Below are 26,729 nucleotides of genomic sequence, written 5' to 3'. Positions count from 1 at the left end.
TCTCTGTCACAGAGGAGAGGTGGGATGTAATCACAGCGTTGTGTTTATTTCCCCTGATGTCTGCTGTCGACGCTGCTCTCAGGAAATCCTGAAGTGAAGCAGCGTCAAGGCTTTGAGGCTTTGGTTGAGGCAAACGAGAGAAAACAACAGATTTTGATAAGGCTGTGGTGTGCTGGTGTTGAAAGTGAGAGTTAAGTGAGCAAATAAGTGAAAGATTGGTTTCTCTGGGTGGAGGCTCCACCCGAATGGACGTGCTCTCCAGATGTGGCCGGGTTGTGGGAGTTCTTGGCGGGGGGCGGGGTCGCTGAAATTGAGGAGACAGCAGGTCAAGGGCACCTCTCCTCTTGTTTACTCAGACAACTATCATTCATTATCATTTGTCTGTCAGTGTTGAGATCCTGTTACTGCAGTGCTATTGACCTCATTCGTATGGTGGCCATTGGGAACACTTGGGGTTGGAAACTTACTTGGGATAGACACTCTGTCATATATATAAACTATACAAAACTCAGGTCCAGTGATTCTGTTTCAGCTTTCTCTAGACTTTGAATCACATGCATGATTGAGATGAACCTTCACAGACAACCGACTGATCAAGCAGTAAAACAAAGCATTTGTTGTTTGAGGCTTCTCAAATGTGAGGATTTGTTGTGTTTCTTGCCTATAAGTTAAATACTTTGGGGTTTTGGACTGCTGGTCCACAAAATAAGCAGTTGGAAGACATCATGTTGAGTTCTGGAAAGGCATTTTTCATTGTTATCTGATGATTTATCGCTAAAAAAGATTAATTGATATTGGAAATAGTCATTAGTTGTACTTCTAATACATTTAATGGGAATTTAAATCTCCAGAGTCAATCCTCATTTTGTATGTAGTGTTTTCAAAGGGTCCCTGTGATGTGTGAAGTGTATACTCAGTGCTGGTTACTGTGTGAATAAGGTCACTGGTTCTTTGGCAGCACTTTCATAATCAGTTGGTAGGTTGATAAGTCAGTTATTTTATTATTGGATTAATTATTTCTCAAAGTTGATTTAAACTGTTTTATTCCATTGCAAATTTGACACCATTTTTTGTGGACACTTTGCTGAAATAAGAAGCTATTTTATGATTTTGAAGCATTTTTCTCAACTTTTTTAACATTTTATAAACTCACCAATTAACTGATGAATTTTAAGATATAATCAACACATTTATTGACGATGAAGTAATAGTTTGGTGCAGCTTCTGCTGGACAGGGAGTTATTTTTGGAGGTAGAGAGCTCATACTGTTGGAAAACAGGTGCGTCTGAGGGAGAGTGACGTTACATTAGAGGCGACAAGCTGGAGGAGAGCTATCTGAGGAGGTATTGTTGGTATCACGTGTCTAAGGGGAACTTTTGCTGCCCTATCATTGTCATGTTATCTGAATTTGACATGAGTGACTACAGACTTGCTCTTCTTCCCGTGAACAGAGACTGACATGTTGAACTTGAGGACGTCATCTTGTTCCAGCTCCAGACTTCATCTAGGAGGAAGGAGGAAGGGAAGCAGACAGAGAGACAGAAAGACAGATAGTCAGATAAGGAGCTCGAGAGTCAAATCGAAGACTGTGAGGAAGACAGGCTGAGTGGAAGAAAATGTGAAGGGGGCAAGAGAGCAGACTCTGAGAGTGCTAATGGACTACAGGGCATCAGTGTCAGGTTTGCTATCTCAGCCAGAGCGTGGATAGATGGAGGGATTTGAAAAGGAGGAGAGGAGAGTGTGTGCAGAAAAAAGGCATGCTCAGGACAAATTGTGTGTCTGCTTCGCATTAGCGGTGTCGGCTGAGATGGTTTACCTCAGCTGGTGACTGCTCGGACTGTTCAGCTCCGTGCCAATGCCCCGGCAATAACCTCGCACTGCAGGGTTCCGTGTTTGAGTCAATGAAAAGTGCTGACTTCATTCACACTTACATATTGTCATACAGATTGTCTTAGAAGAAGTGTTGTAAGTTATTTGGCAGCGGGAAATATTGGACTAAAGCCCAAACTGCATTCTGAAACACACATCTATTCATCAACGATACAAAATGATGTGAAGCCAAAGTACAAATATTTCTTTTTGCTGAGTGTTTATGCGGTCAAAGTAGCTTGTGCTGTGCCAGTTTGGCAGGGTTTAATGGGGAGTGCTTCCTTTCATAAATGAAAGGTCAAAGATGTTTTTTAGGCAGAAGCTGGGCAACCTCAAACACCCACGACCTCATGAAGTTTTTCAGGTGTGGGAGATTCAGACTAATAGTTCGTCAGACCTCTGTGTGTACAGTATATGCTGGATTAAGACCAAGTAGCTGTCTATGTGATTATGGGAGTAATAAGGCCTGTGGTTGAGCCTGACCATAATCCTGTGGGAGGTTGCAGTAGTGGTGTCTCACTATTGGATTAAAAAAGCCGGAACATTCCTCCTTCTCCTCCTGCTCTTGTCAGAGCTGTATTTCATCTTTTAGCTTCAGCCTTCTCCTACTCTCATACGCTCGACATACATTCGCTCTGCAGGATGCATAATCTGTGAAAACTGAGCCCCGGTCAGATGCTAACATCATTACAAAGCCCACCTCCAAGGTTTGAGATGTAAATGCTTGGTAAATAGCAAAGCCTTCCTTGTCAGATTGATCTGGCTCCAATCGGATTTGTATTCCCCATGTTCCATTAGCTGCTGTGGTTTCGGGCAAGCATAATGCCTGAGTTTGAAGGTCAGACCTCTGAGTGAGATCACCCCCGTGTGGGTGAGAACCCCCTGAACCCATCTCGTCCTGGAAGAACAACAGAGGAGAACCGAGTGGAGGAGGAAAGGCAGAATGCAGTGGAACATGAGGTTTCCAGGCCTTGTTTTCTGGGTTCATGCACTGATGGGCTTCCTGATAATGTGTTGATTGTGGAGGGGAGGAGATGGCCTCTCATCCCTGATCATTGTGGCGGTTGCATTGACATGATGCCAAGATTTTTTTCCATGCCTGCCCCGCTCACGCCCCTCTGCCTCTACGCTTTGTTAGTTGGCCCTGTTCTCAGGAACCCTCTCTAGGTGTCCCTAATGGTATGTTGGCAGTGTTGTCCAAAGTATCTGTGCCATATGTGTGCGCCTGTGTGACTGCATACATATGTATGAATGAGAAATAGGAGTATGGGCCTCCTATGTTGCTGTTGTTATTGTTGTTGTTGGTGTTGACGCCTCACTCATCCCCGTGAATGGACTGCTTGGTCTCAATAGAAGAGGGGCGTCTGTGTGGGCCGGGTCCATCATTCATTTACTTCATTCATGTCCCTGGGGAAGCGGAGGGGGAGTGGCATACAACACTGGCACAGCATTAACGCTCAAAGCATCTCTGTCTGTCCTTTTCCTCCCTCTGCTCGCTGTCTCTCATCATTCTGGTCTCTCATCATTCTGGTCTCTCACTTTTCCTCCTCTTGGCACAAACGTTGAAACAGTCATCACTCAAAGCTTGGCTATGGTCCTGGGCTTTCATGTTCTGTAGGATTTCATGTTAGATGAATTGATGTGTTCCTCTGGACCGTGTGTTTCGCCGCGCTACAATGATGGAAGACCACAGACAGCCCCTCAGAGAGCTCATAGGAAGCAGCACCTCCTGGCACAAACACACAGATACAAAACTTTCTTTCCACGGCTGACAGATCTAGTTTTAATGCGGTCGACTCAGTTGAAAGTCACACACAGGAAGCAACAAAATGTCTTTTGACACTGGGAAGATCTCCAACCTAAATGATGCTTTGTTCAAGTGTAATCGCATTTAGAAAGTATAAAAAGCTTGGAATTCATTAGTCTATGGCTTTTGATTAAACTGATGTCACTCGCGTAAAGGATTGGTGCACAGCGTGAAATTTACCTTTTCACTGCCATGGCTGGATTACACTGCCCTACTAAACAATCTATGCATGATTAATTGGTCACAAACCTTTGCAATGCATTATGAGCGAACTGAACCATAAAAACAACAGGAGCTACAGCACACTGCATGCTGTGGTGTGTCTGAAAGACATATTGTTTTTGTAGTTGCAAAGATATTATTATATGCAAAGTTCCACTGATTAGCACAGCATTAGCTTTTTACTAGCACACGCATAGCCAGACCAATTGCCACACTTAATTTTAGTGTTCCAGTGCTGGAGAAAGGTCTGGCTGAACACATTATCATTCAGATGTTTGGGAAAATAATGCTCTGGCTTGCTTGCGTTTCTTAAAACCAATCATAATCATCTTGGACAGCCCAGGATGCAATGACAGCACCCTTGCAAAATAGTGTTGGGAGAAGTTGTTTTGGTGGAACATTTGCACACAAGGAGGAGAGCCCTGGCATTAAAATGAAAAAAAAAAAAAAACTCCAAAAGAACCAAGCAGACCTGCCTTATTGCACAGTCCAAATGTTTGTCAGAACTTTCCGTTTTCAGCATGCAGGTTGCTAGCTGGGAGGCTGTTGCTGGTGTTTCACATAGAGACGGAGACTCGGCACGGTAACATGCAAATAGTAGAAGGGGAGAAGAATACGACTGAAGTCGTCAGTCAATGCCAGGCTTATAGCAACAGTCTACCCCTCTTAGTCAGACCAGCTTTTCACGAATTGCACTTATGCTGTTGTACTTTCTTGATAAACTATCAATATATTAATGTACCCAAACACTGTGCAGCATGTCAAGCTACATCAGGTGTGGAGTTAATTGTTTTTGTTGATGAAAGAGTTAAATACTGTACTTCTGAACATCTAACAATCATGTGTTCACAATGTGGTGAATCTTGCTTCACCCTTGCTTGTATCACAGTATATTCAGGTCTCTTACCAGCTGCCATTGTCTTCTCCTCCTCCTCCTCACCTGTGCCATCAGTACTTTTCCACACACAGCAACGCCTACCTGCCTGCTCACCTGATCACACACCTGAGGCTCATAGCAATCAATGCAGTATTTAAGCTGCTTTTCCACACTCACTCTTTGCCAGACTGCCATTGCTTCCAAGACTCTCCAGCCATTTCAGATGGACTGATCTTCCCATTGATGAACTTGGCTGTTTCTGACTTCTCCTGTTCCCCACTAAATATCTTAGCTTTCTGTCCGTGACCACAAGTCTTGCCCTGCATTTCATTATTCTTTGTTTGCCTGTGAGTGTTTGGTGTTGGCTTCACCAAACAATTCAAGAGACTTTGAATTTGCCTCAAAGAGCTGAACTATGTGACTTTCCCTTGCTCACTTGGTGCTTTGCAGCTGCTAATATTCAGATTATTCATCTATTATATTTGGCACTTTTAAGGATGTTACATTAGCTCCTTTATGCTGCATCCAGTTTTTGAGTGAAGATGGGCCAATAAGTCCCACGTTGCTGTGTGTGAGTTACATTGGTCCATCATATGGCAAGGCAGACTATATGTTTCTCCAAAAATTGGATGATTTCTATTTTAAAGGTTATCTCAATGTTTAATGTTATAAATTTTGTATTAAACACAGCAGAGATCATTTATCAACAAAACGACATAAACTATTAAACTATAAGATAAGGAAACAGCTGTGGAGATAACCTCTGGGTTTGCCAACCATAGAAATGTCATCATTTAGACTGCTGTTATGTATCATGAGATGGACTGTCCTTGACACACTTACGGTATCACCGTAGTCCTGTGGCAGTGACATCCGCTGGCCAGATCCAGTTTCAATAAAAGCCTTTTCTCTACACAGTTTTTTTTCATTGCAGTGACGATCGAAAGATCATTTCTCAGCTCTCCCAGCTCATTCCTGTGCAAATGATTCACTAGTTCCTCAGATGATCATAACCAGACTGCTGGAAAAGCTACAAGAGAAAATATGGCACGCTGCAAACAAACAAGCCCTAAGCAGAAAAAAAATAACTTGTCTGCTGTTCAGATCTGATGAATGAAAAACAGATAACGAAGATAGGAGAAGGGAGTGTGAGAGAGCGAGAGAGGCCACTCATAAAAGAGGAAAGTCTCTCTCCATTCCTGGTGTGGATCAGTCTGTGTTTGGTTACCTTATCAGTGCAGAGCGGATGGCAAAGCACAGATTTATGAGAAGGTATGACAGTGTAAGATAAGAAGGTTTTTAGCCTCCTGTGTCTGTGCAATCGCTGGCCTCCTTCAACACCCCATGTGAGGACGGATGGAGGGACTGTGACTAAGATTTCCCACTGTCACGCATGTTGCCTCCCAACCGATAAGACTCTTGCCTTCCTCTCAGTTTTTTCCACTTTATATTTATATCTTGCTATCTCTCTCCCATTCTCCAATCAAAACATGCACTTCCAGGTAATACTTTCTTTTGTCAAAACTGTCTGTGCATCTCCAACTCGGATGTTTAAGTACGGACGTGTTGCTTTCAGTAAGTGTAAGCCTGAAGCCAAATGGCTATGAATTCCTGGATCCTACAGATCAGAACAGACTCCTTATGAGACACTACCTCTATGGTTTTGAATGCATTGCGCCATTAGTGTTTAACGGTTGGGAAGATCATTTCAACATTTCTTATCTACCTCCATTTATGTGCATGCTAAATCCCACTGAGCAGAACTGCCAACAGTAACATGCCAGAGAGCCATTTTCTGATTTTTTTTTTTTTTCCCATCGGTATTTGGGTGCATGGCCTGTAATCTGAACAGTGGGCAATCTTATTTGCCCATTTCATGCCTGATGTGCAGTAATTGCTGTAGTATTGATATGAAGGGTTTATGTGAACCAGGGGCCATGATTGTTGTAGGGCAGACATGGCATCTTGTGTTGTGTTTTTATGATTTTATCCATCTTTTACCCTTCAGCGCAAGATTTGCTACTTGTGCCTCCTTTGACGCAAAACCTCACAGTTCAACCTGGTAATTCCATTTGGGAAACTTATTCTTATTAGCAACAATATATCGCTAACTAGAGCCATTCACATATCCTCTCCCTGCTGCCCCTCAGCAGCCGCACTCTGCACACTGACCCTTATGGTCACGGGTGAGAAGAAGGTCACAGTGTCACAGGGTAGGATGTCCCATCTGTCCATCAAACATGAAAGCCTCCAAATCAACAGGCACTGGTGTTTAAAATGGGAGGGGTGAGTGCGTCAGTCAGCGGGGGGAGTAAAAAAGGCCGTGGATTACACAGACAGACAGTAATCTATAGGTCTGTCAGCCTGTCACTCAGCCTGACCTTGTGTAGCTTTGCTTTAATTGCAGGCTAGGATGAGAGAGTGGGGCCCGCCTTCAGCAGACAATTCACATTATCCATTAAAGTTGTAATGGCTGCCAACATGTTTCATCTTGAATGACATTTTTTTTTTTTTTTTCTTTCAAAGCGCACATTTAACCTATTGGAATGTAAATGGTCGTTTTAGCCTGTAATTATTTTCTGTGAGGAAGGCCCCAGCTTCTTGAAGCGATTCAGTTCCGTCATGCTGGGAAAGATCATCACGTGCAACATTCCTGTTTAAAATCATGACTCCAAAGCTCATGGCACTAAGTTGGTCTAAGCTGGTTGCTGCCCTGTGAGGTTACACTTCAATACCGCACCTGTTTGCTGTTTTCTGCAACTGTGTGATGTACATTTTCCTTCACACCTAAGTCTAGCTCCCACCTGTCAAATGATCATCTACATAGAGACCCTTTGACACTGAAACAAGATGGGATGCACGAATGCACAAATCTTTAAACATTAACAGGATACCAAATATTCATGCATCATTGCAACAAGAATGTGCCTTCATATTCTCTTTTTACTACAGCCTGAATATGTTACAAAGGCAACTATTTCCAAACTGATTTTCTGTAGCATTCCCACTGTCTGCATTCCTTTCTGCCACCTCTTCCCCCACTTCAGCCCTTTCTCCCTTTGCTCTAACTCCCTCCATTCCTACTACCATCATCTCCACCATGTAGCCACTCTTCCACTTAGAAAAGATGAATGCCCTTGACTGACGGTCATCATCCCACACTTTGTTCCCTCCACTCCTCTGCTCCCATTTATGCCACACAGACAGACAGACAGACAGACAGACAGCAAATGGACACGTTTACATGGATGATCTGTCACAGTCAGCTTATTCTCACCAGTTGGTCTCCTCGCTTTCTTTTCTTCCCACAGCTTTCACCAAACTTTCCTGCTGTGTTTCATTGACTGTTTGGATCAAGTCTCTCTGTGTGCATTGGTTGGGGTCAGTTTTTTTGTGAGAGCAAGCTGTATTAACTGCCCCAGTCATGCCCGTAAATGTACCAAAATAAAAATGCTTGAAGGAGGCACATACAAAAGATGGCTGTGATGAAAAGAGGCAGTGGGATGCTGTCAGCTGCAGTCTGGTCAGAAAATCTGTTTGCACTCTTGAACACTTGACCATGAAACTTACCATGCCACCAAAGAATCACTGAAGAGAAGGCTACTGGACTTCTTACACACAAAGGGACAAACTCAAAGACATACAGATAGAGCTGCTGCTTGTTCTGGGAAGGATTCAGCAGTACAGTGTTTCCCCACCGTTGACTAGCTTGTGTTTTGTGCTGAGCAAATGTAGCTCACATTTAAGCATCCATCCTGAGGAATAGGTTTCCGCGCAGGCAGAGGTGAAGCTCATCTGATAGGCTATGAAAACATAACGACGCAAGCTTTCATTTCCTGCAGACATTGTGGATGTAGCGAGTTTAACAGACTGGCTTTATAATGTTTCTCCATCACAAATGATGAAATCATCAGAAGAGTAAATAATGAATGAAAGGATGTTTTGCTGTCATTTCATCTTTACGATTTAATATTGGCTAGGTATAGACTGCAGGAACTGTTAATTAACTGTGCAGCTCAAAGGTGACCGCCAGTTTCTGGTAACTTTTAAGGTGGAATGTTGAGTTAATGTGAATCAATCAACATGCTTTGAATGTTAATATGATAACTTTGACCATGTCTTTTGTATTTATTGGCTCCTTTGCATGACATATGCTTTAGTGATGATTGGATTTTCAAGCAGTTAAAATAATGTACATGAATTTCAACCAAATTAACCTATAAGAACTGCAGATATTCAATTTCAAGGCAATGGTATGGAAAACATGCAGTGATAGCAGAGCCAGTGTTGGGCCCAAACCCAAGAAGGGACACACTAGCAAATAACCTCTCACATTTGTGGGGCTCAAGCTTCTCTCACCCAGGCCTTGAGAAGAAAACATAATATTGTTCCTGGGCTGCTCCTCAGTAATAACAGCTCAGGAGTTAACCTGTAATATCTTGCCAGCGAGTAAGTTTTTGTATGAGAATATACTCAAAAATCGTCAGAGTATGTTGCTGGTTAATTTGTTTTTCTTATATCAGCTTGTGGTTGCAGAGCTTAAGAGACTGGAAAGGCAGAGTTTGTGCTCCGAGTGTAATTACCTTCAGAATCATCTTCTGAGGTCAATGCCATATTGATCTGTTGGTTCACTGGTGCGCAGTCAGCCACTAATGGAATGGATTACTAGAGGAATGTTATGTTTGATCTGTTTGCAAAGACCTTCTCTTTAGGGAGCGTGTTTTGAAAAATCCTCACTTTCTACCTTCATTGAAGTGTCAATCAACCAGGACTTGCAGTAGCAGCTATTGAACCAAATATTAATATTTTATAGGATATGTCTATAGTTCTTGTCAAAGATGGTAGGCAAATGAGTTTAGCCAGAATTTATGTACTGTTTTGAGAAACAAGACTAAAGTCTACAGCCATGCTAACACAGTCACAGCGACAGTGCTAACATTCTGATGTTTAGCGTGTATAATGTTTACCATGTTCACCATCTTCGTTAACCATGTTAGCATGCAAATGTTTTCCAAGTAGCACTGAACACGATGTACAGCATAGGCTGATGAAATGCCATTAGTTTTGCAGGTTTTTGGTCATACCCCAGAGTAATTAACATTTTCACCTGATGACTGCGCTAGAAGGAAAGTTAAGAGATCATCAAAATTACTACATTTCAATCTGAACCCATCTAATAGTTGTTTGTATAGTTGTAATGGTGGTGGTGGTGCTAAAGCAAAAGTCAGGGGTTCATTTAAGTCACTAGGATTTATCATCTGGAGATCATGAATATCTGTGCTGAATTTCATGGAAATCTTTTCAATATTTGTTGTCTCGATTAAAGTTGCAGGCCGACAAACAGACCAATATTGCCTTCCCAAAAGTCATGCTGCTTAAATGGTAAAAAATTGTATCAAAGGTCTATCATCTGAAGAGTCAAAAGTGTGACAGTATACTGTTGGAAGAGCTGTTGGAAGGATTTTACATTTAGGAGGTAATTTCAGCTGGTTTGCAAAGGACATTGATGTCTTATGGTTATGCATGCCTGTCTCAGTCTTTGTGGCAAAACTCCCACTCGCTGTTAACTGAGCACAAAGCCTGTCAGACAAATGAGCAAGTCCTCACTGCAGGCCAGGACTCCAACACACCATCTGAGGACCATGCCATGCTGCTCAACAACCAGCCGCCTGATTGTTGAGCATTATCTGGTTGTCCCCTGCCTGTCATATGGCATTAGTGCACAAGGCTCGACCTGGGATCTGTGCTGACACGTACCTGGTCGGGGGTGACCCTGCCTTTGTCTAGCAGCGACGTGAGGTCAAGTGGGCGTACGCAGCAGCGGTGCATGAGGTATTATGCCGAGTGCAGGGGCAGATGGGCTTCTGGCACTCGCCCATTTGTGGCTTGTAGTCTGATAACTCCACAGATGCTGGTGACCCCTGGCTGGCCATTTGGGACAGAGGGCACATTCATATTCACATCACAAACCTCTAATTGACCATCTTGTTTCACACCCAATGTAGAACAAGGCACATGCAGTGCATGACCTGAGCAATGCTATGCATTTAGCAAAGGATACCACATGTTCCGTTCGCACATTCAATCGAAAGACTCCAGCTGAGCTTATTGAGGGCATTTCCGCCCAACTGTTTTAATGCGTGTATTGAATTTGTACTTTAAAAAATTAGTAGAGACAAGCCAAAAGCCTCTTGGCTCAGGGTCAAAAAAAGTTGTCCCGTCTCTCTAGGTGGCCTGGTAGTGGAAGACACACGCTACAAAACATCCCCAGCTCAGCTCCAGTGAGCAGCCTTTGTTGCTTGTCATCCTGTTTCTGTCTCCAGGGTAGCTGACAAAAACGCCACATGGTGTGGGTGGACAGAGACAAAGTCATTCATTAAAATAACATAAATGCCATCTTAGCTGGGAAGCAGCAGTGAAATGCCATGATGTGTCAGAGTTATTCTTCCTTGTCTCGATATCGCATCATCTTGAGTGATTTTGCACAACATTAGCTGATGGAACCACATAACCACAAGCATTTTATTTCGCCAACTTTTGAGAAATTTGCCTGCAACTTGCATAACATTTGGATGGAGTCATATCGGTTAAATCTCATTAGACATGTTCCTTAATGACTCTTGTTGAGAGACATGTCTAACTCTTTCTTCATGCTTGAGTTAAATACTTTTAATGGGTGAAGCACAAGCCTGACATTCATAGAAAAATACATCATCACTGCACTCAGCATGCACGCATTTCCCCCATCGCCCTGCTTCTTTCACCTGCGGCATGCTGGGTGTTAAAGAAAGGAGCTTGTGTTATCTCAAAGGGTTGGTATGCAGACAGGGGCTAGTGGATCCTGGCAGGATCAGACAAGCCGAGGAAAAGGAAGGTGTCAGAGGAAGCTGGGTGATAAATCAAAATAGCATTAACCAGGCATAGAGAAGGAGATTTAAGATAGATGGGGATGCTATAATTTTTTGGTCAAGCTGCATGCATGAGAACCTCTGTAAAGAATCTGGATGTCCTGGATGGTGTGCAAGGCTGACGGAAATGCCTAAACAATCTGAGGAGGTTGATGCAGGATGGGAAGGTGATAAATGGTGAGATGTTTGTTTCCTCATCACTCCTCAGTGAGAGATAATTTGGTTTTATTTTGTAAAATAGAGGAAGCAGGGTTTTGGTTATCTGACTTTAGCCATCGCCTGCTGTAAAGTGAAAATCACCCAAATGATAGGAAGAAAATGATTTGGCCTTTTTAATATGAGAGCTTTGGTCTTAACTGCAGTCACTTCTCAGTATCCGATGGTGTTCATTCTTATCTGGACAAGTAGTGCTTGGAGGACTGAACCCTTATATATCAAAACACATTACTTTCCCTGGTCCATTTCCACCATGTTGGAGCTGTAGAGATTATCCTGATCAAATGCATCACTGTCTGGAAGAAGAAGTGCGCTGCCTCAGACTGCAACTCGTCCAAAGAAGCAAGTCCTCCAGATTAAAAGAAAACAGACATAGTTTGTCTTCACACCGAACGACACACCACATTTCCTGAATATGCCTTTGAAAATTGTTACCAATTATTGTTTCAAAAATAAAACATTTGTGTGATCTGACCCTGCTATGGTGCAGTTTTAGTTAGGTTTAGACACAGAATAGACTTTGTTAGTGTTCGGTGAACATCTTGGTCACGGTTAAAAAGAAACCATGTTGACTGTCGGTAGGAAACAGGAAAAGAACCGTATTCTCCCTTGTCCAGCCACAGGCCCAGCGATTTGTTGACCCATCCATCCACCTCAACTGCCTCCCTCTGCAGACTTTGTGGTTTTTTTTAACAGCATCTTATAAGACTGTTTCCTCTTCAGAGGGACTAGTCATAATTCCCATGACTGGTTTTTGGGCATTTGCTGGGAGGACATTCTGTCCAGGGTGTATACCATAAAAGCTATATCAGCATTGCGTTAGCACAGCTAACACGGTTTGCCTACAGCTTCTGAACCAGTGCCACACATTACAGATCCTTCCCAAATTAGTTCCCAACACTCACCTCCATCGTCATTTGAACTTGACCATAACAGGCCTACTAGCACATGTCACCTTGTGCATCTATGGTATTAAGTACTTGGTCAAAAATCTGTTAAAAATTTGGTCAATGCATCAAAAGCAGAAAGGGAAACTCACAAAAGCCAATAGAGAGCACCCTGTGGGTCTTATAAAACAGTGCTTGTTTGCTCATTTGACCTATATATGTAGTCAAACTGTTCTACAAACTTTGTCATTACTTCTTTCCTTTTCTTTTCAGGGGTGAACAACACTTTTGAGAACTTCTCTCTCCTCTCTTTCCACTTCTGCTCTCTACCTAACCTGGCATCTGAGATCTCAATCAGTGTTTTTGTGTATTTGGGCCCACAATCGGGGTGTTTTGTCCACCGTCCAACTCATGATTAGAATACACATTGGAGAGCCTGTGTGTGCCTTTGTGAGCTGTGGTTTTTGCCCCTCCAGCAGCAGTAGAGGAGATCTCAGCCTCTCCTTGTCGGCTGTATGAAGCAGCTCTCCCAGAGTTCGACTCAGAGTTTCCATGGCTCTCTCCTGCCTGCTTTGATAAATGGAAGTTCTTAGGCTCGCTGTCAGGCTCCTCTCCCCTCGGGACCCCTCCTTCCATTCTCACTCCTCTACCACACCATTTGCTGTTGTGGGTGAAAAATGACCACAGGGAATATAGTGGATTCTCAGTGCTGGACTGGAGAGTGGAACACCCAGAGAGGGTAGAGGTGGCTGCTGTCCCCAGTGGACTGTGAGTCAACACTTGCAGCTAATGGTCCCTCTAAATTTACCTCCTAATTACCCCCCTCTTATTGCCCCCAGCAAGCAACACACTGGCCATGACCTTGATGCACAAGGAAGCAAGAGGGCATGCGCAATATTATGCTTTGTTCAGTTCTGGTAAAAATCAGAGGCAAGAGAACTGATTTATCGACACCTTGGCTCAGGAACTATGCAAATTTTAACACTCCCTACTGAATAGAGGATTAGGAGAGATCCATAAATAAGAATGAACAGACTCCTCTGAGAAAGCATTGTGCATCTGCATGTGTGTTAGTGCAGCTGACACAGAGAGAAAGAGAGAGAGTATTTGTTCTGAGTGCGGGGTCAGAGGTCAGCCAGGGAGAGGAGGATTTTTCACTCATTCGCAGCAGCTCTGTCTCATTATTCAGCCCTTTCCATAATCCCTCTAACCTGTGTTGTGACCACTGACCACTGCCGCCACCCCGACCAGCGTGCTGCAAGCGACGGCACAGCTACAACAACAAACACAGCTTCGTCATCATTACAGCGGCTTGCAGCATCTGCACGACCCCGATCCCACACACGCAAACACTTGTGCATACAGCGGCCAGCCACGGGCCCAGACAGCACCCCAGGATAAAGCATTTTGTAAACAAAGCAAGGAACCAACCTGTGGTTTTCATGTTCTCCAAAATCCAGAGATTAGCGTTGTCAAGGGAGAGAGTCAGGCAGACCTGCCCACTGATTTCCTGAAAGGTTTATAGTACTTACAGCGTGAATATGGATTTCTCATTTTTCTTGGCAACTCAAGTGTTATCTTCTGTGAAATGTGGAGGTATGCTTAAGACGCAGAAATTTTACGCCACTTGAATGTATCCCACTATACTTATTTCTGTGTAACCAAGTGGAAAATATGATTAGAACAACTAGATAAAAAGCTTTTGTTGCCACTTTACAAAGAGGCAAAAGTAAATGCATCATGACAATTTATCTAAATAGATTATACTTGCTACAGCAGTGCTCTTCAACCCTCTCTCAGGCATTTCTTAGGAGTTCTCTCCTTGTCCTCCAAACATCCCACCCCAGTGTCCCCATGACCACCCTGCTATCTCCAGACTGTGCATGGAGCAGGCACCCCGCCTGACACCCCCCAAAGATAATCCTGATTATGCTGAAGTGTGTGGGGAGGCCAGGGATGAGCTTTCACCTCAGACCCCTTGTGTCCTTTAACCTTTCACCTGCGGCCCTTCGGGGCTGCTGAGGGCAGCTGTCTGTGGCAGAGAGTGTTGAGGGAAAGCATTGGTAGTATTCACATGAGACACTTCAGGGTTTTAGTTGTCACACTGCATTAGCCTTATTTATTTCAAAGAGTCATTATTTATTACAGTCCATTTGTGTAATAGGAGAAAGAGTTGGAATTACATTTTAAAAGCAAATCAAAGGTTGTACACATCTCCCCTCTCTGCATGTATTCCCACCCGATCCTCCTGATGAGTATATATACAGTATAACTTAATGAAGGTTGGATTTGCAGACACAGTAGGATAAAGAAACTAAATGACCTTTCCTGTCAGTTTGACCAGAGATACTTCTCTGCTCCCTCATGCTTTAATTAACCTTTCCTGTCATCCGAAACAGCAGAAGTAGATTTGTTATAATCTCTCGTTTCCACGCAGGAAGTGAACTCGGTACTTAAATCAATCCTTCTCCGCTCTTGATTTGTGCAGTGGGAGACAGGTGTCCCTGATTTGATGTGAGGATCAGAGATCTCTACTTCTATTTCTATGTACACACACACACACACACACACACACACACACACACACACACACACACACACAGTGTATCAGTGGCAGACAAGCGTGAAGAGCATCTGAGTGACAGCATCCGGAAGCTCAGAGATAAGACGTAATCTGGTGCCAATTATTTGTCCTTGACAGGCACAGGTAAGCAGCAATCAGCTGCACTGACATGTGTTCTGAGTCAATAGTCCTGGCCCCAGTGGGTGGTGAGAGGCTGATTATGAGATTCTGAACGGAGGCAAACACAAAGCTGCGACAGTTTGGGCTGATAAGGCTTCTCACTGCTTTTCAGCCCCTCTGATATCTGCAATGACCTCTCCATCCCGTGTGTTAACACTTAGAAGATGCACTGCACTCAGACATTCAGTATGCACTTGGGATTTGCACTGAACAGACACATTTTACATGCATTTACAGAAGATCTTATATCTGAACAACTGAGGAGGATTTTCGGTGTCTTCCAGAATGGCCCATCGCTCACCTCTCAGGTCTGCTTGGGTTTAGACAACTGTAGCTTCTTGGATAAGAAGATCAATATCACTCTTATGTCAGTGCCTGAAGTATGGCGCTGGAAGTCTGAAAGCTATTAGCTTAGCATAAGCAGTGTGAAATTTGCCTATCGGTACCTCTAAACCTCACTAATTAACAAGTTGCTCCTTATTTGTTGCACAAGCAGAAATGTAAAAGTCACATGTTTTTATGAGGAGTTGTGTGCTGCAAGTTCTTTGTGACTTTGTGATGGTATAGCTACAACTTAAAGTTGTGCGCTTGCAACTATAAAACCCGACCTGACCAGTGTTGTCTTAATTCTGCTGAGGACAGTCCTTATATATAAGCTGCGTGTGTCCATCACTCGATAAAGAAGATCCACACCGGGACACATCCGTGCATGCATGGCTGCAGACAAGCTGCAGCAAGATGGGGCCACACCTCTGCTTTATGAGAATGTGAACATGAGTAGATTGGGGAATTCAGACAACATGCTGGGGATGCCTGGGCAGGTATGTGGGATTTTCTGCAGCCTGATTCCTCAGACCCCCCTTCTCTTTCACCCTTAACACACACACACACACACACACACACACACACACACACACACACACTCTGACGGGAAAGAAGGGGAGATCTGCAAGGCAGATAGTGGCATGAATAGAAGTGGCAGCGGTGTCTGGGAGCTGCGTCTTTCTTGTCATCTCCTCACAGATACAAAACAGAGGTCCCTTATGTCCCTTTGAGGATGACCCAGGAAAACCACACCAGGCTATGGAGCTTTGCCAAAAGCCTGCGTACTTTGGCTGCAGAGCAGATCAGAGAGTGACCACAGCGCAGAGGGGTGGCGTCAACAGGTGGACAGACTACAGGCTCAGTTTACCGGCAGATGTCATTCACATTCTGGAGCAGTAGTTGGAACAGATTGGGTTTTATCCACCAGCAAAAAATCTTCAACAAACTGACAACAATTCCACATGCTGAAAAGAAAAAGGCAATTTAGCTCTGTTTGTCCATGTGTCTGGTGGTGATTGCAAAGACCTTGCTGGGAAACTCTGTGACAAACACCAAATCCTGTGGTTTTTATAGAGAGAGAGAGACACTTGTGCCCTATCATTGCTGAATTTACCAAGTCGTTATAAAGTCAACCATTTAACACAACGTCAAGGGCTGTGTTTTGTTTTGTGACATTTTTCTTGGCGTCTGGGGCAGAGCCAATTTAGGCTGAGCTGCAACACACAGGAATGTTTCTGAGAAAATGAATTTGTGCTGACAATAGAGCGTATGAGCGCTCGGAGGTGGACTGTTATCATACCTAACTCCTTATCTCACCACGCCACGGGCATTATTTCAAAGAAAATGTGCTTTAGCATGTCTCGTCTCGCAAAGATGCAATATTTCTCCTGAGTGCAAGATTGCCACTTCATTTTCACAGATTAAAATGGCAAGATGAATAGGGTTAATGTGCAGTATAACTATAATAGAGCCATTGGATTTTAGCTGAAGGGAAATGTAGTCTTTATGCAGGCTTTCAAATGTGCTTTGGAATGAGTCCCTGGTGCTGTAGATGTTAGGAATTCTTGTACAGTAAGTGACGAGCAGCACTGGTAAACACATGATTCCCATTATGTCGCATGCATGATCTCCTGCAATTTTATATACTACAGTGCTGCATACAAGAGAGTGCTGTGATGACGCTAAGCATGTGCATACTGTACATGCATTGCCCCATGACTGTTTTGACACTTTTACCAGTCCTTGCTTCTTAGATTACCGGTACAGTACACTTAGTTATCAGAAATATGCAGACCTCCATGAAAAGATTCAATAAACACAGCCAGACATCCTTTCCATCATGTGTCAGTGGTCTCTCAGTATCAGTTATCTTTGGAAAAATGAGGCGAGAACAGTGTGTTTTAATATGGCTGTTGAAGGAAGTTGTCCAAACCACAAATGGATATAATTTGCAGCCTGTGAATTTTCAGAAATAAGATAATTATTATATTCTATTTTGCCAAGAAAGTTTTGATCAGTAATGCAATTCTCTTGTATTATGTGTTTTTAAGCGTTCAGTTTTTATAGAGCTCACTTTGGATCTCACATGCTGCTAGTTTTCTTTTTTTCTTTTCATGATATGTGGGTCATTCAGGTCATTTTCATCAGGATGAAATTAGGTCTGCCATGAAAGTGGTAGATATTGATCCAGTGACCCTGAATCACAGAGCGAGACTAAAGAGAGGGAGAAAGATGACGGGCTGTCAGACAATCAGAACCAGTTGGTGTCAACTGATAATCTGTTTTGATGAATGTTAATTCGTAACTTAGTAGGTTGTCCGTCTGCCTGCTTCGTCTGTCTGTCTGTGGGCTCTCAGTGAACTTTTCAGTGACCTATAACCGCTGTCGGACCTGTGACAGGCTTCCGTTCAGATGCCTCTGAGTGTGAATCTGAGTGCAGAGGTGATAAATGTGGGATGTCATCTGTGACGTCTGGTGTCCCCGAAGCTCCAGTATCGTTCGACCGCTGCGCCTGCCAGAGCAGCTGGCTGACTGAGCGCGTGGATGACAAGCAGACAAGGACAGAAAACGAGACGTGATGATTGTGGAGAAAGGCTGGAGTTTTGGGATGTTCTCTATGTGTGTGTACGAGGCATAGACGCTTAACATAGGGCATCCAGTGGGGCTGTGATTCATCATCATGCTGCTGTCACCACCTGCACCCGTGTCCTACTTTACTGTGCTCATGCATGTGCTCGGCTCGAGTGCTGAGTGATCGGGTGGGAATCAGTGTTAATTTTATCAGTTATTTTTCTTGTTTATTTGAAGTTTTAGTTGACAAAGAGTCTGGACATTTTAACTGTTGATATTTTAGTGTTTGTCAGTCATCACATTGTAAAACATTTCAACATCTAGTCGAGCCAAAACCAATAATCCTTTGTAACTTATTTTAAGATATTTTATCTTATCATTCTGTGATGAAAAACACAGGTTGAATGATCCACAACACAGCCTACATAATGTAACACCACTGCCTAACCAGTTTGTTTAATATACCTTAGAAAAACCAACCTCATGTTTAGTGAACCTACCTCAGTTTCTTTGTGGTGAGCCTCAGTCTGCCTCTCCAGGTTTGTGGGATTCTTACCAGCAATTTTTTGGCCACATTTCCTTCCTTTCTGACAAAGCAATGCATTTTTTTTCTTTTTCTCAGCGTCATTGTTATGACAATTGGCCCAAATGTCACAGTGTCTTAACTTAAACTTAAATGGTTCAAGTTACTCCGAGTCCTGACTGTGCTTACTGCGTGCTGCAGGTGTATATGTTGATTGCTCTTTTTTCTTTTGTCACTGAAAACAGAGAGATGGTTTTATTTCTTAAACTACATTTTATTCTCATGACAGTTGGTGTTTAATGACCATCACCATCTCATCATCATCTAGTGTTGTTCATGAAAACAAAAGGCTGTTGATGAACATATTTTATCATAGTTGCCCATCCATCCATCTTCTATACCCCGACTATCCCTTTCGGGGTTGGGGGGGGGGGCTGGAGCCTATCCCAGCTGGCAGCGGGCGAGAGGCGGGGTACACACTGAACTGGTCGCCAGCCGACTGCAGGGGATATATACAGACAAACAACCACTCACGCTCACACTCACACCTAAGGACAATTTTAAATCACTAATTAACCTATTAACATGCAAACTTCACACAGAAAGGCCAGACCCGGGGATCGAACCAGCGACCTTCTTGCTGTGAGGCACGCACACTACCTGCTGTCCACCGTGCCGCCCATCATAGTTGTCTATAATGAAATTAATTGTAGTGGAAATCAATATCAATTCAAATCTTTAAACTTTCAGTTCTAGTTGATTTGGCAACAGCCTTTGTTATGGACTATTCAGAGAGGTAAATAATTTAAGCACATTGAATCACTGAAACAATGATGCCAAAAATAGCACCAAAAATCTTAAGGATGAGACCTTTTAACAAAATTTATTTAATTGTTTCAATTAAATGCAAACAAACTTCAGGAACTGATTTTCTTAGTATTTAACTGATTTTCAACAATTCATTTTAATACAGAATTCTGTCAACTAAGATCTCGTTAGTCAAAAATGATCCCACTGAAGGTCCACAGATGTCCAGGCCAACTATAATTATCTGTCCTTGGGAGTGAGAACACATAGTAAAGCATATATGTTTGGAGGCAATTTATGAGAATTACACGGGTGACAGCCATGTCTATTCCTATTTGCTACCTTACCCACCTCACTGTGTGGCGAGATGCTGCACCGTGACGACAGTATTTCACAGTTCCTGAAGGAGCTCAGCTCACCAGCAGCTGAGAAGCTTTCTGGCAGAGGATTCGTGTCAGTATTTCAAGATGTCCTGCGCAGGTGGAAAACATCATAATGTCTTTTATTCCCAGTAAAGTAACAAGACATTCTGCTTCCTCCTGGTAAAGAAAAGCTGTGTTAGGGAGTCTGTCTCATCTTCAGTGAGTCTCAGACTTGGAGGGGGACAACAGTAGGGCCGTTTGTCTGGTCTCATTGAAGTGGAACATGAACAGGTCCTCTATCTGGTCCTCTAGTTTTCTCTGCAAATAGAACAGCACAAGTGCAGGCTCAACTTTCCCAAGCGTAGTTTGAAAGAGAGCAAGAGGAAGAGAGAGACCTCCTATCAGATTCTCTAACAGCTTGGGAGGTAATGGGAGGACCGGGAGAAAAAGCTGCTTTCCGTACACCAGATCTCCACTTATCTCCCCTCACACCCAGAGTGTAACTTAAACTCACACTCGCACACCAGCGATCTGCCCCGAGCAGTATGTGAGCCATTTGAGAGAAGTTTTATAGTAGAATAGCTTCAACAGCCATGTGGAGGGAAGGATGTGGCCATGTTATGTGTGATACGGTGGGAGACTAAGCCTGGGAGTGGTCGGCATCTCCTCCGCTGCTGCTGAAATGGGGAATTCACAAGAGGAGATCAGAGTGAAGGCCGTCATCTCCACCAGAGCTTGAGAGAATTCAAAAAAGGTGAAGGGAAGCCAGGGTCAGGCTGCCAGGTCCTGAACATAATCTGCTATTTGGCTTTTTGTAATGGAAGCCAGGATATGCGACTGCAGCTCAGGATACCAACCACGAGGCAGCGTGAAAGAGGCCAAAACGACTGGTTTTCTTGACACCTTCCTGTCACAGCTGTGACCGATCTATTGCTTGTCTGTTGCTGTCCACTTCTGACTCTTGTGAGATTTAGTGGAGACTTCCTTGCTTTTGTCAAACCTGTCATATCCAGATTTAGCCTGTCCAGAACCCCATAATGTCAGGATGTAATTGGTAGTGCTGAAGATAAAAAAAGACCAAACGGCTTCTGTAAATGAATTCTAGGAGTCTGAGGAAAGATCTGGCTTCTCATTAGCATACTATCATGAGGTCCACATAAGCATACTGTCTGTGTGTGTGCACGTGTGTGTGTGTGTGTGTGTGTCTACTGTATGTGGTTTAGATTTGTAAAGAAAATAAGAAGATCACCTCTAGTGCAGAAAGAATGAAATAACTTTGGCAAACCAAAGGGCATCTCCCTGCCAGAAACAAGCAGCCTACACACATCTCTTGCGACCATGTCTGTGGTTTGTGTTTCCCAATTGTATTGTGTGTTTTTCTACTACAGCATTACACGCACAGCTTGAAGAAAACCATTTATTTTTCCACTGTTTTTTGCCTCTTTATAGAGCTAAAGTCTACCGGCACGGCTCACCACTTCTCCTTCTTGCTGAACTCCACCGACTATCGGATCCTTCGGATGGATGAGGACCACGACCGCATGTATGTGGGCAGCAAAGACTACATCCTCTCCCTGGATCTGCATGACATCAACAAGGAGCCGCTCATTGTGAGAAATGTCACACACAAACAGTAATCCGAATTGAGCTCCACAAAGGTTCACATCTAACCACCTTGTTGATCTCTCCCTGTCAGATCCACTGGCCCGTTGCCCCCCAGAGGAAGACTGAATGTGTTCTGTCAGGGAAAGACACCAATGTAAGTCCTGGTTCTTGCCTCTCAAATAAAAGGATTTACTGTTTCCCTCTGTTTTATACAAGCGTAAATTGATTATATTTTAGTTTTAGACTGTTGATTAGATGTCAGATGTCACATTGGACTTCAGAGACTGTGTTTTTTTTCCACTATTTTCTATCATTTTATGGACTAAACTATTAATCAGATAAAAAAAAATAAATAATAATGGACAGACTAATCAATAATTAAAGCAATCACGAGTTACAGCCCTAATTTAAAGTTCCTGAATATATGTTGATTAACATATATTAACAGGACCCCTAATGTGCAGCTGATAGTTAGCACAGTTGTGCACCTTGATCCCTTTTACCTGTTATCTGGTGATACCCTTTCACAAGTGTGTTTTCAGTGTGTCCTTCTGGCGAGGTTGTTGATTTGAATAGGGCTCTGGGGTCAGTGGAGGACATTTGAAAGCTCCTTCCAATGTGTGACTTGCTGTGAAGCTCTTATTTACTGTCTGCGCGTCCCTGATTGCTGATTGCATACAGCTGCCACCAATTAAGCTCCAGCGGGAACTTGGAACGTGTAGCATTCAGTCGCCTTCAGTGAGAGCGGAAAACACATTAGCCTACAGATCTCATACACATCACAGATATTTCGACTTAATTTCTGAGCGTGATCTAATTTTCTGTTTTTGCACCATAATTATTTTGCCCTTTGTTGTCCGGGCAGGCAGACAAAATGAATTAGCCGCTGGAAGCTTCAGGCCTGTCTGAAGTGTTAATACGATTCAGACATTCAAACGCAGCCACCGCCAGCACAGCCCCCACAAAGAAACTCATCATTGAAATTCATCTAAAAACCAGATCCTTCGCTTTTGATTTCGTTCACACATTCTGACCCCCTCGAAACACACACACACACACACACACACACACACACACACACACACACACTCACTCTCATCTCTTCCATGTTAGGATTGAGCGCTGGCAGGAGCCGGTGATGAGACTCTGGCTAATAACCCTGCTCTCCCCTGCTGGTAGAGAGTGCAGGCTGCTGTTTATCCAACTGGAATGTTCATTTATGCGTGTTTGGTGACCCGCGCCTCTCACCGCCTCTGGCTACATCGTATTCGCCTCTGTACGTTCTCCGGGTGCGCATGTATGAGCCGCTGTGTGTGTGCATGTATGTGTCAGAGGTGGGTTTGAAATTTCATCACTAAAATAAGAAATAAAATTGGCTAGCGGGAGACGTCTTGGCAACCGTGGCCACTCTTTAGGGAATGACAGATGATGACAATTCAAAAGCAATTCAGAGGGGATGTCGGTTCAGGCGGGAGGTCAAAGGCAATCATCCCCACTGTGCTCTCTGTGGGGGAGCACAACTGTGTGCCGAATAATACACAAGGCCCACATGCGTAAACACACACACACAAAAAAACACATCCTCTCAAACCTCTGACTTGTGCATCTGTCGCGTTGCTAAGATCTGCCAAAATGGCTCATCCCCCATCCTGCATACAGTCTTTTTTTTGTGCTTGGTACATCCTTTCTTTTTCGCCAGCTGTCACTAGCAGGACAAATCAGAACAGATATCATCAGCCTGTATGTTTCTGTAGTTGGAGTTTTGATTTTGGGTGGACTGAGACCAGGAAGGTGGACAGCTGGTCAGAAATAAAAAAAACATAGAGATTAGAAAGCTGCAGACCTCGAAAGCAGAGAGCTGTTTTCACCAGCAGCACCTCTTTGTCTGCACTTCCAGAAAGAAAGATGTTGTCCTCGTCTGAATTGTTACCACTTAAATGATTAAAAGTCTAAATAAACCACATCAATGGTAAGATTTAAAAAAGCCCAGCAGCAAGCATTTCTTTGTGTCCTCTTCTGAAAAGCCCTAATTGGAATTTAAAATCTCTCTTCTCCAAAAACCCAAATGTTCACTCAACAGGCTTGTTTGGTCTAACCAAAATGCTTTTCAGTTGTCAAGCCTGACAGAACATTGAATTGGTTTTACCCTCAATCCCAATAGCAAACACACTTCACAGCTCAGATGCACTGCTTTTCTTGGTTTCTGCCACACAGTTATATGGTGTTTGGAAACATTTTTCCCTCTGACAGTGTGGTCTGATGTGAAGCCCGGGCCAGGCTGACACACAGCGCCAGGGAACTGAGCTGCCAAACACAAGCCAGCCAACAGCGGAAATGATAGATATGATGGTTCTGAGCCAGGCAGAGGGGTTATTAACCATCAGTGGGGCATTATGTGTTATGTAACCCTTTTCTTTCCATTTTATTTTTTTGTAAAGTCTCTAATGCTGTTGGGTTTTGTTTCCCTCAGGGGGAATGTGGAAACTTCATCCGCCTGATTGAGCCGTGGAACCGGACCCACCTGTATGTGTGCGGAACGGGCGCGTACAACCCCATCTGCACCTACGTGGACCGGGGACGCAGGTCACAGGTAACCAAAGACGCGGCCGGGCAGCCATGTAGACATTTTGACCTTCGCTCTCCGCTTCTTTTCAGAGCCGTATCTGTCAATCAATCTCGGGTCAGAGAGTCTCCTTCTGCTCTCGCTCCTCAGTTTCATGGGCTCTGCTTCTCTCCCATCATTTTCTGCTGCTTACTTTTCATCGATTTGTACGGTTTCACGGTCTGGGAGACTCAAAGAAAAAAGCTCACGGCCAGTCGGAGCTAGATCTCTATTATTATTGCACAATTGCTGTTGGTGAGGTACCTAACTGCCACCGCTTAGAGATCGTTGAGGCACCAATTTTCTCTGACCACCGGGAATAGCACGTTGACAGTATATCTATAGAAATACCTAGTAGTGCCCCCCCACCCCCCACCTGTTTATACACAGCAGAGCCTGTGGCCTGTCTTCCTCTCTGGCTGAGAGCCTCTGAAAGGCCATCATTACTGATGGAGCCTCTCATCCATCATCAGCCTTGTAGCTCACCCCTCCCTCCATCCCTTCCTCCATCCCTCCCTCGCTTTAGCACGACGGCCACGCAGAGCTGCAGCAGCTGCCGGCCCGGCTGTAGTCCACACACTTACATTCACCACGCTGCCTGTTTAGTCTCACTGTTGAAATGGCGGGCTCAGATTTCATCGGAAAGGTCAGTCGGCCTCTTGTCATTCAGCTTCTCCCCTAAGGTCCAAATGCTATGTTACTTCACACTGTAAAGATTTTCCTCTGATGTAAACAGAAACCAATTGTTCAGAAAAATGGTGGTACACAGATGGCTTCATGTTTTTTTTTTACTTTTTCCTCTCACTGCAAACTTTTTCCTTTACTTGCATCACTTCTCCTGCTTTTTGAGCTCCTTTCAACCTGTCGAGCTCTACATAAAAAACCTGCACCTTTCTGGAAAACGACTGGGCTGTTTTAAGATGTTCTATGCTCTACTGCGATGCATTTTTTCAACTGCTGCTTCATCTCATTTTGTTGCATTTCCTTTTCTGTTTTCTGTGCTGGCACTGCATGGTTTATGCATGGAGTTTGCAGCTGTGTTTGCATGACACTGAGTCTAATCCAACATGGTTACTAAATGATGAATGTCGCCCCACGGGCTCTCTTCACTCGACTTCGACCTCCACTATGACATGTTTCTTTTCATCTTTCAGAATTGTTCCTCTTCGCCAAGTCTGCTTGTTTTGTTTTATTTTGTTTTTTTCGGTCCTTCATTTTTGCACTTTTCTATTTTTCTCGTCAGTTTTTGTCGTGGTCGCCATCAGGTTAAGTTCACTTTGTTCTGCGCTGTCCAATGTGGTAATGAGATGGCCCACTGTGCCATGTCTCTGTTATAGGGTTCCCACTACCTACAGGCACCCCAGTCTGGAGGGAGAACAAGTCGGGCAGCAGACTACAGCACTGCATCAGAGCCTTTGGAGGCGAAGGTGGGCTGAAGGGAGTTTTGTAAAGTTTGGTGCCCACCTGGAGAACTTTTTCAGTCTCAGGTTTCCACAAATCTCAGAGTGGCAAAACAGCTTGCTGAACTGCAGAATCTCCACAAAACCTCTTCTGTCAAAATGTTAACTGTGAAATCTGTGTTTTGGGAGGTTTTTTGAAAATGTAGAAAACACGCTTCGCTCTTACAACAACAAAAAAGAATGCTTTGTAAATGTACTGTTCTCATGCCAGCGGAGCCTTTAAACGCCCTGAAAAACATCAGATTCTTATTATGAGTGATCCAACATGAACACGAGATTTTCTCCCTGAGTCAGAGCAATTTTGTTTTCTTTCCCATGAAATGTTTTTCTGTATTTGTGTTTGTGCCTTTCTCACTGGTTTAAGGTGTCTGGAGCTTAGTTGCCAAAAAGGTAATTTGGCATTTGGGGGCTTTAATGCTGCACATAGTGACTATTATAATTTGAAAACTGTTATTTCTCCACACACAGTATAAAAGTCAAACATGCAAAGTTGCTCTTGTAGTTGTCATCACCCTAACGGTTGATTTTCAATCCACACGCATATTTTTGAGTCGTACTTTATGTTGTTACTGAAGAAAATGTCCTAGAACAGGTTACAAACACAGCTCTGCCATTATTCTGCTTTCACTTACATATTTCCTACCTGTCAGACATCATCAGCCAGCTTTGAAGTACCCGACAAAACTCCATGTAGACGCATACCCAGTGTTGACACAGATGTTCAAGATGTCCTCTTGCACTGTGGAATAATGAATTCTTGTCTGAGCACTAACATCAGAAGCATGGTGGATGAGTTTTGAATTGCTCTCAGCATTTTCCTCCACCTCTCCATCTCACAGATAACTGGCTTTGTCTGCTTTTTGTTCCCCTCAGCAGATCCAATAGTGCTGTGAGAGCTCCTGTAGGGTCACAGCTCGTCACTGTTACCGTCTCTCTAAACTGATCA

The 26,729-nt window shown here is 43.7% G+C and overlaps 1 protein-coding gene across 1 annotated transcript in view; it reads left to right on the top strand.

Annotated features, from left to right (window-relative positions):
• sema3fa (sema domain, immunoglobulin domain (Ig), short basic domain, secreted, (semaphorin) 3Fa) overlaps nucleotides 1-26,729 on the top strand; it is a 51,849-nt gene that overhangs the window by 9,293 nt on the left and 15,827 nt on the right. The window contains exons 3-6 of the mRNA XM_070958727.1: nucleotides 21,566-21,726; nucleotides 21,813-21,875; nucleotides 24,192-24,311; nucleotides 25,661-25,750. Of these exons, the coding sequence (XP_070814828.1) occupies nucleotides 21,566-21,726; nucleotides 21,813-21,875; nucleotides 24,192-24,311; nucleotides 25,661-25,750 (434 nt within the window). The remainder of the gene's footprint in view (nucleotides 1-21,565; nucleotides 21,727-21,812; nucleotides 21,876-24,191; nucleotides 24,312-25,660; nucleotides 25,751-26,729) is intronic.

Source organism: Chaetodon trifascialis, chromosome 3 (assembly GCF_039877785.1).
Source record: "Chaetodon trifascialis isolate fChaTrf1 chromosome 3, fChaTrf1.hap1, whole genome shotgun sequence".
Lineage (NCBI taxonomy): Eukaryota > Metazoa > Chordata > Actinopteri > Chaetodontiformes > Chaetodontidae > Chaetodon > Chaetodon trifascialis.
Note: the sequence above shows the minus strand (reverse complement) of the source record. Positions and strands in the feature narration are given on the sequence as shown.